Here is a 13939-nt window from a genome sequence, read left to right on the forward strand (position 1 = left end):
GATTAGAATTGTAGTTTTTCAGTCAACAACAGAAAAAAATGCAATAAGAAGCGACCAAATCACAGAATATACCCTATTGTTGCAATAAAAACACCAGCTTGACACACAAAAAATAAGCCCCCACAAAGTTATGTGCAAATATTATTTATTATTATTATTATATATATATATTTTTTTTTTTTATTTGACAAAATTTCGAATTTTTTTAAGCTAAAAAATGTTAAAAAAAAAAACTTTAAATTTTTGGTATCTCTGTAATCGTACAGTTTGTAGTCATTTTTATTCCGGAAAAATAAAAAAATGCAATAAGAAGTGACCAAATCATTGTATCAATAAAAACACCAGCTTGACACACAAGCCCCCACAAAGTTTTGTGTCTTGAAAATATATATATATTGGCTTAAAAAAATTCTGAATTTTGTAAAAAATAAATAATAAAAAAATAATAAATAAATAAATATTTTTTTATTTCTGTAATCGTACAGTTTGTAGGTCATTTTTATTCCGTAAAATTAAAAGTCAAAAAGCAATGGAAGAATTGCTTTTTTTTTCCCTTTCATGCCTTTTTTTGTGATTTTTTTTTTTGTCATTTTTCTTTATTTTTTATGTTAAAATTAAGGTGTCATTCAAAACAACCAACCATCCTGCAAAAAAAACCCAAACCCTCATAACTCTTTGCTGACGCAAAAAACAAGTTATAACTGTTTGAAATAGTAGCGGGTAAAAAGAAAGCACAAAAATGAAAATTGTCTGTTCTGAATATTTAATATGGGTCCTAAATTTACTAATGTGGTGTATCGATGAGGCTTTACCAAAATATTAATCAATGAAGTAGATTATCACTTTAGGTAATCAATTCACAGACTGCAGCCAATCAGGTTTCTTCTTTTTGTTTGTCTACCGTTTGTCTAAGCTGAGATATCAGGTTTAAAGTAATCTCTTGAGGGTTTATAATATTATTATAGGGGTTGTCCACTACTTTTGTATTGATGGATTATCCTTAGGAAAGGTCATCAATGTCTGATTGGCTGAGTCTGACATCCGGCAGCAGCGGCCAATCAGATGTTCTCGGTGCCGACGGCAGCAGCAGGCAGCAGGAAATGCTCAGTTCTGGAAATGCTCCGTCTTCTGATAGTGGCCGCGGCCTGGTACTGCACTTCCACCTCCCATTCATATCAATAGGACGCGGATGGGCAGTATCAGTTGATGGAGCAGATCCGGAACTGAACATTTCCGGCCCCCTGCTGCCTCCGCTGGCATCGGAAACAGTTGATCGGTGGGGGGTGCGGGATGTCGGACCCCGGATGATCAGACATTGGTAACCAATACTAAGGGGCACTTTGCACACTACGACATCGCAAGCCGATGCTGCAATGCCGAGCGCGATAGTCCCCACACCCCGTCGCAGCTGCGATATCATGGTGATAGCTGCCGTAGCGAACATTATCGCTACGGCAGCTTCACATGCACTCACCTGCCCTGCGACGTTGCTCTGGCCGGGGAATCGCCTCCTTCCTAAGAGGGCGGCTCGAGCGGCGTCATAGCGACGTCACACGGCAGGCGGCCAATAGAAGCGGAGGAGCGGAGATGAGCGGGACGTAAACATCCCGCCCACCTCCTTCCTTCCGCATAGCCGGTGGAGGCAGGTAGGAGATGTTCCTCACTCCTGCGGCTTCATACACAGCGATGTGTGCTGCCGCAGGAACGAGGAACAACATCGTAACATCGGTCTTTCCCAATTTATGGAAATGATCGACGCTACACCGATGATACGATTACGACGCTTTTGCGCTCGTTAATCGTATCAAAAATGCTTTACACACTACGATATCGCCTGCGACGCCGGATGTGCGTCACTTTCGATTTGACCCCACCGACATCGCAGCTGCGATGTCGTAGTGTGCAAAGTGCCTCTAAGGATAGACCATCAATGTAAAACCATTGGACAACACCTTTAATAATCAGTGATATCATAAACAGCGATATCGTTTGAAGTTTCGCACTTTTCAGAATCTGAGAATTACTTATGGGAACGTTATAATTTAATTATGTGTTAATTAACCTGTAATTAATAACACAATGAACATCATCCTCAATGGACCATTACCGGAGGTAGCTACTAGGGATGATCGAATACCTCAAATATTCGACTTTGCGAATATTTTCCGAATAGGTCGCCGCTATTCGACTATTAATGTTCGATGCGCAATGTAAGTCTATGAGAATCCCGAATAACAACTATTTGGAACTATTCGGGCTTCCCATAGACTTACATTGCGCATCGAATATTCGCATAGCGGCGACCTATTCAGAAAAATTGAGGTATTTGATCATCCCTAGTAGCTATGTCTCACCCGATGTCTCATGTAACCTACAAAAATGCTGAGCGTTACGTTTTTACTGATGGTCGTGCATCGCCACCTGGTGGCCCCTTCAAACATAGCCCCGGATGTTCATCGGTAACATCACTGTTGATTGGTTTCCAATTTTTTACTATAGAGAAGTAAAAACTCCATGATGCATCAGTCCAGATGAAATATTTTAACCACTTCAAGTCCAACAGTTTATTAACTTTTGTATTTTTCCTCACTGTCTTCCAACAGCCGTAAACTTTTTTTTTCCATCAATAGCGGTACGAGAGCTTATGTTTTCCGGCACATGTTATTGTCTTCAATGACGCCCTATAATTTACCATTTTCTGAAAAATAAGAAAAAAAAATCCTTTCTTAAGCAAAATGGGGGAAAAAATAAATAAACTGCACCACTTGTTGTTGGTGAGATTTTGTTTTTACATCATTCACGATTTAGAAAATAAGTAACCTGGTGAGTTTGCTCTGTGGTTCATTGCCATCAATATAAATTTTTCTGGGATTTTTTTTTTATGCTTTACTCCTTTTTAAAGAATAAAAAGAGACTTTACAAAAAAAGAAAAATATGTAACTTTTTTAATTTTTGCAATGGAGCCAGTTGAGGCAATGCTTTTCTTGCATTATTTCTATAAATTGTTTTTTATTGTGTTCGCTGTGTGCCAGAAATATTTTTTTAATAGTTTTGTTTTTTATGATTTTTGTTGTTTTTTTTTTAGGTTTAATTCATAGGTAAGGAAAAGAGGTGTGTTTTGACATTTTGTTTTCCTTGGAAAGCTATTGTCACGGGGGTGCATGGGTGGAACAAGGGCTCCTAGGCGGACTCTAAGACTGGGGCCCCTGCGCTGTCCCTTATCTCGAAGGTAGGCTTGATGGTAGCCAGGTTCGAGCCTCTAATGTGGCCAGCTTTTGCTTCAGTTTTATGGTGATCTACAAGTTGTGGTTCTGTGTGGTGTGTGAGTCCTCCAGTTTTGTATTTATTTCCTACCCTTTTGCGTTGCTCCCCAGTTCACATACTGTCCCTCCTTAGTGTTTGAGTGCAGTGTTCACAAGTTTTCGTTTACCCTTGTCTGTGATTATTTGTGGGTTTTTGGTTACTGGGTTTCCGGCCCACTCCCTGGATGGGAGAAGTAGTATCAGACCTTGGATAGGAGACCTGGCCATGCTGGAGGCTCAAACCTGAGTACCATCAAGTCTACCTTCAAGATAAGTGCCATTATTTATTCCTGGTCAGCTGCGACCGAGCCTTTGCTTATATCAGCCCTCTGATACAGGTCACATTAAGGGTTAATTCTTCCTGCCTGATTTTTGAGGTCAGGCCATTATATTTTGGCACTGTACCTCCGGAACTACGCCAGTGATATTTCCAGCTCTGTTGTGTTCTGCTCATGAGTGACTGTTGTCTGCCCTGCTCCCTCCTGACCTCCGTGTTCACCTGACCTACTGTTGACCTCTGTTCCCTTCCTGTCAGTGTCTCTCCCACTGTCACTCTTCAGTTCCCTAGTCGTCTATTTCCCTGTCCAATCCCCATCAGCATACCTTTGTTTCCGTTCCTGTCCCCTTCCTTGTCCGCTTCTGTGCTCTTGACTTCCTGGCTACCAACTCCTTGCTTCCACCTGACTACGTCTCTCTTTTTCCCTGTGTACTTACGAGACCTCTTGTTGTGATCCGGCATCCTGACTATTCTACTGCCCTCTGGTGGGCTTGACTACTATTGCCTCTGTTAGGGAATCTTTTGCTCTAGATGGTTTCTCTACTCTACTGCCCTGTTGTGGTCTACCTGCTAACTACCCTCCTAGGTAGGTCCAGGAGTCTTCCGTGTACTACGTGACAATAAGGGACCATACAGTGGCCCCTGTCTTAGGGTCAATCTAGGAACCCCTGTTCCATCTGTACACCCCCGTTACACCTATCTAGATGCCACCAGCTTTATGGGGACATCTTCATAGTGGATATGGGGGACTTCCTGGGATGGCTCTTTGCTCCCCTTATCTTCTAACCACTTAGATGCTACTCTCGTAATTGTATGTTATATTGAAGGCTAAGTTGACATGCATTGTTTTTCCAAGCAATTTTTAGGCTGAAAAATCTACATCATAAAAATTCTTCAAAATTAAAGACCCTCTCTTTTTTGATTTGTGCTTCCTAATGATATTTTCCTGCACCAAATTCATCAAAATGCGATTCATGAATTTTGATCAAAGCCCTAACTTATCTTTTTTTCTGCTTGCAACCGATTTTGCCGCTTTTTAACGTTAAAAGTCTTACGTTTAGCAAAATGTCATAAAAAAGTGCCAAAATAACTGCCTTACAGACAATCACCCCAGAAAATGTGTGTGTAGAGTTGCAACAAACTTTGGAACTTTTTTAATAAGTCGTATTTCATTACTGTGTTTAAAAGAAGTGGAAAAGACGCGGTGACGTAAAAATCTGAAAACTAAACCGCAAAAAGCAATTGGAAAAAAAGGGGAAAATTTGAAGAATTTTTCACAAATAAAAAAAATGTCACTAGTTGAGATGTTTTCACCCCAAGAAAAAAACTGTCAAAAATGAGAAGTTTTTGACGATTTTTTTGTGTATGGGGAGATTTTTTTTCTGCTTTAATTCACTAAACACATTTGGAGCATTTTTTCAAGGAAAATATCTTAAGAATTGACATGTTTCTTCTTTATCCACATAATAAATACAGCACAGTGTGCACTATAGGTGGGTTTTCCCATTGGAAATCATTAAAGGGAACCTGTCAGGTCCAATATGCACCCAGAACCACCAGCACTTCTGGGTGTATATTGCTAATCCTTGCCTAACCGTCCTTGTATACTCTTAGCATAGATAAAGAGATCTTTAGAAAAGGTATTTCTAAAGATCCTTTATGACATGCTAATGAGCGAGGGGACTAGTCACAAGGGTGTTATTTCCTGCTCTCATTCCAGCCCCTTAGCATGTAAGCACACCTACAGGGGCGTGCTAACATGTTATTCAATGACCATTGCCCAGCGCCATCAGTGGTGACGCACATACCTGTGTCTGCTGTCAGTGCTTCACAATGCTTGCCATAGGGTCAGTGCGCATGATCAGAAGTCCCGATATTTCTGGTCATGCACACTATGAAGGCGTGTGCATGCGTCCTGGCTTCAGGGAGGTCTAGTGCATGTCCGGAAGTGCCGGGACTTCTGTCTTCTAAACCCGGAGTCATCAGCAGTGACAATTGATATGGGTACACGCGCCACTGCTGATGACGTTGGGCATTGAATATCCCCAATAGGAGGGGGGACATCTTTGTGATCGTTGGAGGTCCAACCGCTAGGATTCCCATTGATCCCAAATGACCCTTAATAGTGTAAGCTAATAGGAAAAATTTGTAACCGTGACCTATGCCTGTCTTACACCGCGTTGCGTAATTTGTATAATTGTCAATATAATGAAATATGTCATAATTTGCTTTGTTTATGCACAGTCAGTAACCCCTTATATTGCCTCCTGTAGATGCTGGACAATCCCGATCTTATAACGGAGCAGATCAGTAAGGATTTAGCTTGGGTTTGTTCCCAGCTATTGGTAACATGGAGCAAATTTTTGGAAATTGTGACACTTCATCCAGATGTGACCACCTACCTCACCCAAGAACATCACACCCTACGGGTCAGTAAGGACATTGTAATTTCTCTGAAAAGTTGTGGCCAAATATTCCTTTAAATAATTCTCTTTTCTTGCGTTCTTACACTAAAATGACGCTAGATTACAACAGACTCAAACTAATGACATCTAACTAGTGGTGGGCAAGCACTCAAATGCTTGAGTCAAGCAATTTATAAATGCTTGGGTGCTCATCTAGAGTAACGAGCACACTGGAGGTCAAGACCCTAATAGGAGGGCTGTGGGGCTCGCGGCAGGTCTGGAGAGAGAAAGTGTGAAAGTGAGAGGGAGAAAGTGAGAGACTGTGACCAGTGACATGATTATCATACCGCTGAAATACTCAGTGCTTTGGGGGGAACCTGCACTTTCCAGCTTCTGACCAACTACAATATCTTGACATTCATTTCCTGAAATACTCTGTCCTGCTAGAAGACAATTTTCCTTCCATTGTTTAACTCTGTCTGTGACCCCCCCCCACAAGATTATCATACCCCTGAAACACTCTGTGCTGCAGGTTGGACCTGCACTTTCCAGCTTGTGACCTAACACAATATCACAATGTTCCTATCCTGAAATATTCTGTGCTGCGAGAGGGCCCTGCATCATTCAAAATGGAACTGTCCATCTGTGACCTACCACAGCATCAGCTTACTGCCTTTCATATATTATTCTGTGCCTCTGACCTCCTATAAGACTGTGACGTTCCTCTGCTGAATTACTCTGTGCTGCTGGGAGACCCTTCTTCTTCAACTATGAAACTGTAGGGTCTCTGATGTAGCAGAGCTGAGAGGTCAGATGTAGTAAAGTAGAGACAGTCAGATGTAGACGATGAGAGATGCTGCATCTAAGGTAGCTTGTCTGACCATCTTAGTTCTGATACAACTGATTGATGTTGGATGTAGACAGATTTAGTGTCTCTGACTGTCTGTGCTCTGCTACATCTGAATGACACGGTCTGATGTAGCAGAACAGAGATAGTCAGATGTAAGAGAGGGAAAAAAACAGACAACTACCCCGGGAGTTTTTCATCTCTTCAGCTCTAAGAGTCCTCCTGGTTGCTGAATCTCTACCCACCTATCCTTAAGGACAACTCCTCAGTGTCCCTCTTCCCTGCAGCTAATAAATCTCCATACACTTAGCCTGATTACCAGCTCCTCAATGTCCCTCCTCCCTGCTGCTGGGAAGTCCTGCCAACCTAGCTTGAATGATAGCTCCTTGGTGTTCCTCTTCCGTGCTGTTATTGAATCTCTACTCAACTAGTCTCATTAATACCTCCTCGGTGTCCATCCTCACTGCTGCTGCTGGTGGAATCTCAAATTGCTCAATACAAGCTGCAACTGTTAGTCAAGCTGCATATGGGAATGCTGAATACATCTAGACTCATGAACTCTCCCTCTATAGCTGGATTAAAAAAATGCTCATTTTAATATCAGGAGTAAGTAGAAATTCTGACATGGGGTTTCACTGTAGATGTGTCAGTTTTATCAGGCCAAAGAGGTCTATATAATAATATATTCAGAATATTCTGCTGTTGGTGAATCCCTGCCCACCTAGCTTGTTTGACAGCTCCTCAATGTCCCTCCTCCCTGCTGCTGCTGAATCCCTATCCACCTATCTTGATTAACAGCTGCTAAGTGTCCCTGCTGCTGCTGATCCCTACCTATCTATCCTAAAGAGCTCCTCAGTGTCTCTTCTCCCTGCTGCTGCTGATCCCTACCTATCTATCTTAAAGAGCTCCTCAGTGTCTCTCCTCCCTGCTGCTGCTGATCCCTACCTATCTATCCTAAAGAGCTCCTCAGTGTCTCTCCTCCCTGCTGCTGCTGATCCCTACCTATCTATCCTAAAGAGCTCCTCAGTGTCTCTCCTCCCTGCTGCTGTGGAATCCCAGCCAACCTAGTCTGAATGACGTTTCCTTATTGCCCTTCTTCCCTGCTGCACTGAATCTCCACCCATCTAGTTTCAGTGACAGCTCCTTTGTGGTCCTTCACTGGAAAATCGCTGCCAACGTTGCCTGAATGACAGCTCATCAATGTCCCTCCTCTCTGCTGCTGCTGCTGAATCTCTATCCACCTATCCTGAATGACATCTCCTCAGTGTGCCTCTTCCCTGCAGCTGTTGAATTTCTATCCACATAGCCTGATTATAGCTCCTTAATGACCATTCTGCTACTGATCCCTTACCACCTAACCTGAAAGACAGGTTTTAGTGTCCTTTTTCCTGCATGTGTTGAATGTCCATGAACCTAGCCTAATTTATAGCTCCTCAGTGTCCATGCTGCTACTGATCCCTTACCATCTATCCTGAAAGACAGGTTTTAGAGTCCTTTTTCCTGCATGTGTTGAATGTCCATGAACCTAGCCTGATTAAGAGCTCCTCAGTGTCCCTCCTTCCTGCTGCTGGAAAATCCCTGCCAACCGAGCCTGAATGACAGCTCCTCAATGTCCCTCCTCCCTGCTGTTGCTGCTCAATCCCTTTCCACCGATCTTGAATGACATCTTCTCTGTGTCCCTCTTCCCTTTAGCTGTTGAATCTCCTTCCACCTAGCCTGATTAACAGCTCCTAAGTGTCCCTGCTGCTAACCCTATCTCTCTATCCTGAAAAGCTCCTCAGTGTCCCTCCTCCCTGCTGCTGTTGAATCCCAGCCAACCTAGTCTGAATGACAGCTCCTCATTGTCCCTCTTCCCTGCTGCACTGAATCTTCACCTATCTACTTTCATTGCAACTCCTTGGTGTTCCTCCTCACTGCTGCTGTTGAAATCTCACATTGCTCAGTACAAGCTGCTGCAGTTAGTCAGGCTTGGTGAGCGAATACTGAATACAAGTAGACTCTGAACACTCTCTCTGGACTCACAAAATGCTCATTTTCATTTTAATATCAGGACTATGTAGAAATTCTGACATAGGCTTTCACAGTAAATACACCAGTTTCTTCAGGCCTAATACATCTACTCTATGTGTGTGCATCATGGAAGGTAGCTGATGTTACAATTTTGTCAGTGGCACTCACTGTCTAATGTAGAAGTCAATGGCACTGGGAAACCATTTTAATTAATAATAATATTTATTCATTTATATAGCGCTATTAATTCCACAGCGCTTTACATGCATTGGCAACACTGTCCCCATTGGGGCTCACAATCTAAAACCCCTATCATTATGTTTTTTGGAGTTGCTATTAAACATGTAAATACTAAATATAATAATAGAAAACCACGGTATATATCCCCCATACCTGTATATATCCCTTGGTATCATATTCTCATATTCTACCATTTTATACGTAGCTACCAGAAAAAACTAATTCAATAAAACAGTATTGAAGAATATTATTCTGTATGTATCCTCCTCACATCATGATTTACATTTACAGCTTTTCTTATACCTATAGTTCTTAAAGTGGATCCATCACAAGGTCAGAAGTGGGCAGGGTTTACTCTTATTTTATTCCCATGGGGATTTATATTTAGTATTAATATTTATGGTCTATATTTATGGAATAGTAGTTCATAGGATCCTCTGGGGCGTGTCTTTAGGCTGCTTTGCATAATTACCCTGTTAGCCACACCCCCTTGTAACAAACCATAAAAATTGGCACCAAATAAAAAGGTACATATCTCTGGAACCGTATAGTGGATTTGAAAAAAATAAAAAGTGAAATGCCCAGGGGACCACGGTGAATAAAATAAGATCTAGAAATGTCCACTTTTGAACTCCTCTTTAAATACTATGATTAATGTTAACTGGCAATAGACAAGCGATAGTTGTGAGACGACTGCTCATTTTGCAGACAGCTATCTCCCTGGATTCCCATACACAGAGCACTTGATATATTATCTCTAAAATCCTTTGTTTAAAATCCAAAAACCTATAATTGTATAATTCCTGGGGTAATGGTCACGTTTTGGTGCCCTCATCTGTTCATATAGAGTTATCAGGGATAAGCTCCCGTCACCTTCGTCACTGCACACTTTATTTCATGTGTAAATGCTCTAAATGTTATTTTATGATTCTCACAGGTCAGAAGATTCTCTGAAGCATTTTTCTACACTGAACATGAAAAACCCGCAGCTCTCACGCTTCAAGAAGACCTGTAAGTGGGTTAATATATTTAATGTGTATTTGTCACAGAGTGACTACCGGGTTCCGTCAGTTACACCGGAACCCTCGCGGAGCGCCGCAACACAAAGGCTACACATTTTAAAAGTGGGTCCTGGCGCTAGGAAAAGAGGAGCATGGTCACCTAAACTCATCTGAGACTGATCCCTGCACTACCTAATGTGCGTATTTGGGTTGTTACCCCCGTCGCCGATCATGTGCCTATCCCTGTCTTTCCCTGGGCTCAGCCCTGTATTGTGTGCAGGGTAGTGGGAACACTAGTCCTGCTCTAGGTTGAAGACACAGAGAGGATAAAGGGCGCTTTACACGCTACAATATATCTTACGATGTGTCGGCGGGGTCACGTCGTAAGTTGAGCACATCCGCCATCGTTAGTTACATTGCAGCGTGTGACAGCTACGTGCGATTGCGATTGAACAGTAAAACGTTGATTGCACGCACGTCATTCAATTCCTAAAAATTGAACATCAGGTTGTTCATCGTACCCGGGGTAGCACACATCGCAGTGTGTGACACCCCGGGAACGATGAACAGATCTTACCTGCATCCCGCGGCTCCCACCGGCTATGCGGAAGGAAGGAGGTGGGCGGGATGTTTACGTCCCGCTCATCTCCGCCCCTCCGCTTCTATTGGCTGGCTACCGCGTGACGTCGATGTGACGCCGAACGTCCCTCCCACTCCAGGAAGTGGATGTTCGCCGCCCACATCGAGGTCGTATGGACGGGTAAGTACGTGTGACGGGGGGTTACTCGTTTGTGCGACACATTCAACAAATTGAACGTGCCGCACATACGATGGGGGTGGGTATGATCGCATACGATATCGTATGCTGGATCATATGGTGTAAAGCAGGCTTTAGACAGACAGGGTAAAATTAAACAGCAATCATACAAAGCACTCCAAACAACAAAAGGTAATAATAATGAGGAACGGACCAGAGGGGGAAAACCAAAGGACTAAGAAAAGGAAAGCAACATAACTTTCACACAGAAAATGTTCTCTGAATGTCTTCCTGGTCCTCAGCTCACAGGTTCCCTCTAGAGGCAAGTAAAGCAGAAACTATCACCAGCGATTACCTGGATTAGGAGAGAAGTCTTTATAGCAGAGCTGATTAGCAATAGAGAACAGCTGGTTATAGCTTTCATTAAGAGCTCAGGAGACCAGAGGATCTACTTAACCCTAGCAGCGCTGGATAATGGAGAATCTGCAAAACCAGCAGTATTAACCTGATCAAGTGAGTATGAAGCCCTGGGCTATGATCTCCAAAAATAGAAGGTATCACTTTCTGTCGAGGCACCCTCATGACAGTATTAATGGGTTTGTGGGTCCATCACCTTATAAAGTAGATAATAATTTTATTCATATAGTGCCAATATATTCTGTAGCACTTTACAATTAAGCAGGGACATGTACACGCAATAAAAACAAAAAAGACATATTTACTCATTTGCAGGAGGCATGCGGCCGCTGCTTGCAAGCTTACAGTCTATAAGGAAATAGGGGGGGCACAATAGGAAGAACATGCTTGTTATGTACGGTCCGGCCATCATTATAAAAAAGAAGGGTTTTCATATATAGCTGCACGTTCCGGTCATCAACCAGAAATTGCCTATGTGCAGTTATAGTGTGCATAGAGGATGTGGAGACAGATAAATAGGAGGAAGCAGATTAGGATTCACATTTAGAAGGAGGAAATAGTGGAGAGTTAGGTTAGTGAGTTGAGATGATAGGCCTCTCTAAAGAGATGTGTCCTTAAATATTAGTCAGATTATTTGGGATAGCACATTCCAGAACACTGGCACAGCATGAGAGAGATCTTGGAGATGGAGTGCAAGGTATGGATTATGCAGGATGTTAGTTTTATATACTGTGTCTATATATAAATATATATATTTATTTTTAATTTTAAGAGCACCAGGTTTTAATTTATATATATATATATATATATATATATATATATATATATATATATATATATATATACATATATATATATATATATATATATTTTTTTTTATTTATATATATATATATATATATATATATATATATATATGCAATGGAAAATCCATGTAGTTTTATTATTAATTTGCTGTTTGTAGGATTCAAAGTCACGGTAACTTGTCAGTGGATGTCAGGAGCTCGGAGTACTTCACCAGCATGCCTCCTCTACCTGTTGAATGTCTGGACATTGACGGAGACTGGAACTCGTTGCCTATCATTTTTGAAGACCGATATGTGGAAAACCCCAAAAAAGGTTCTTATTATAGCTTTTCTGCATTTTTCCATTGTATACTATTCTGATCATTGATGGAACCTCTACAGTTACGTGTCTTTGTATATTTCAGATATACAAACATAGCCTAATACAAGACATTTTTCTGCGAGGGCTTTTTATAAGCACTTGGCATCCCATTAGGGCCATAGTATGGAGCTATCAGAACGGCGTAAGCTGCCATGTTGTGCCTCTATATTGTTCAACATATTAATTGGCAGAATAACACCATTTTAAGAGGAGGATGCTAATGGCTTCATACAGACTATAAAGAAAACTCGACATTGTGGAAGGAATTCATCAAAACCTTCTTGACCATTTTCTATCATCAGAAAGTAGCACAATTTGTCACAAACCTTTGTATGGTGAGGGGCGATAGCTAAGGGTGAGGTACTCGTCTCTTATGTCCCAGAAGGTGGAGGTCCTGGCTGGGCATGTGGACTTGTGCTACTGGGACCTTACGTCCTTGCAGGCCACGAGATGCCGTTGACTTTGGCTGTGCCAGGACCAAATGGTAGAAAGTTCAACCAAGGCGACCACTATTCCAAGAAACTCTTTACTTAAAGGGTTTATCTACGTCTTTAAATTGATGGCCTATCCTTAGGATAGGTCATAAATGTCCCTTCGGCCGGGGTCCGACAGTCCACACCACCACCAATCAGCTCTTCTTCTGGCGGCAACAGCAGGAACTCAGAAATGCTCAGTTTCTGAGCTGCTCCATTTTTTGATAGTGGCCGCAGCCAAGTACTGCAGATCCGCCTCTAATTCTAATCATTAGGAGGCAGATGTGCAGCACGCGGCCTTGGCTGCTATAAGAAGACGAAGCAGTGCCGGAACTGAGCATTTCTGGATGCCTGCTGCCGCAGCCGGGACCAAACATAGGAGATCGGTGGAGATGCAGGGTGTCGGACTCTGGCTGATCAGACATTGATGATAACTTATCCTAAGGCGGGCTTTGCACACTACGATATCGCAGGTGCGATGTCGGTGGGGTCAAATTGAAAGTGACGCACTTCCGGCATCGCTGTCAACATCGTAGTGTGTAAAGCCTTTTACATACGATTAACGAGCGCAAAAGCGTCGTTATCGTTTGATCGGTGTAGGGTCCGACATTTCCATAGTACCGCTGCTGCGACGGTACAATGTTGTTCCTCGTTCCAGCAGGCAGCACACATCGCTGTGTGTGAAGCCGCTGGGGCGAGGAACATCTCCTACCTACGTTCCGGCCGGCTATGCGGAAGGAAGGAGGTGGGCGGGATGTTTACGTTCCGCTCATCTCTGCCCCTTCGCTTCTATTGGCTGCCTGCCGTGTGACGTCGCTATGATGCCGCACGATCTGCCCCCTTAGTAAGGAGGTGGTTTGCCTGCCAGAGCGACGTCGCAAGGCAGGTGAGTGCATGTGAACCTGCCATAGCGATAATGTTCGCTACGGCAGCAATCACAAGATATCGTACCTGCGACGGGTGCGGGGACTATCGCTGCAGCGTCGGTAACACATTGTTACCGATGTCGCAGCATGCAAAGCCCGCATAAGGATCAGGTCATC

The 13939-nt window shown here is 42.7% G+C and overlaps 1 protein-coding gene across 2 annotated transcripts in view; it reads left to right on the top strand.

Moving 5' to 3' along the window:
* Nucleotides 1–13939, top strand: part of FAM135B (family with sequence similarity 135 member B) — a 307425-nt gene that overhangs the window by 256065 nt on the left and 37421 nt on the right. For both annotated transcript variants that reach the window (XM_075352841.1, XM_075352842.1), the window contains exons 10-12: nt 5853–6008; nt 10019–10092; nt 12221–12375. In XM_075352841.1, coding sequence (XP_075208956.1) covers nt 5853–6008; nt 10019–10092; nt 12221–12375 — 385 coding nt within the window. The remainder of the gene's footprint in view (nt 1–5852; nt 6009–10018; nt 10093–12220; nt 12376–13939) is intronic.

The sequence above is a fragment of the Anomaloglossus baeobatrachus genome, chromosome 6, assembly GCF_048569485.1.
Source record: "Anomaloglossus baeobatrachus isolate aAnoBae1 chromosome 6, aAnoBae1.hap1, whole genome shotgun sequence".
NCBI classification, from domain to species: Eukaryota; Metazoa; Chordata; class Amphibia; order Anura; family Aromobatidae; genus Anomaloglossus; species Anomaloglossus baeobatrachus.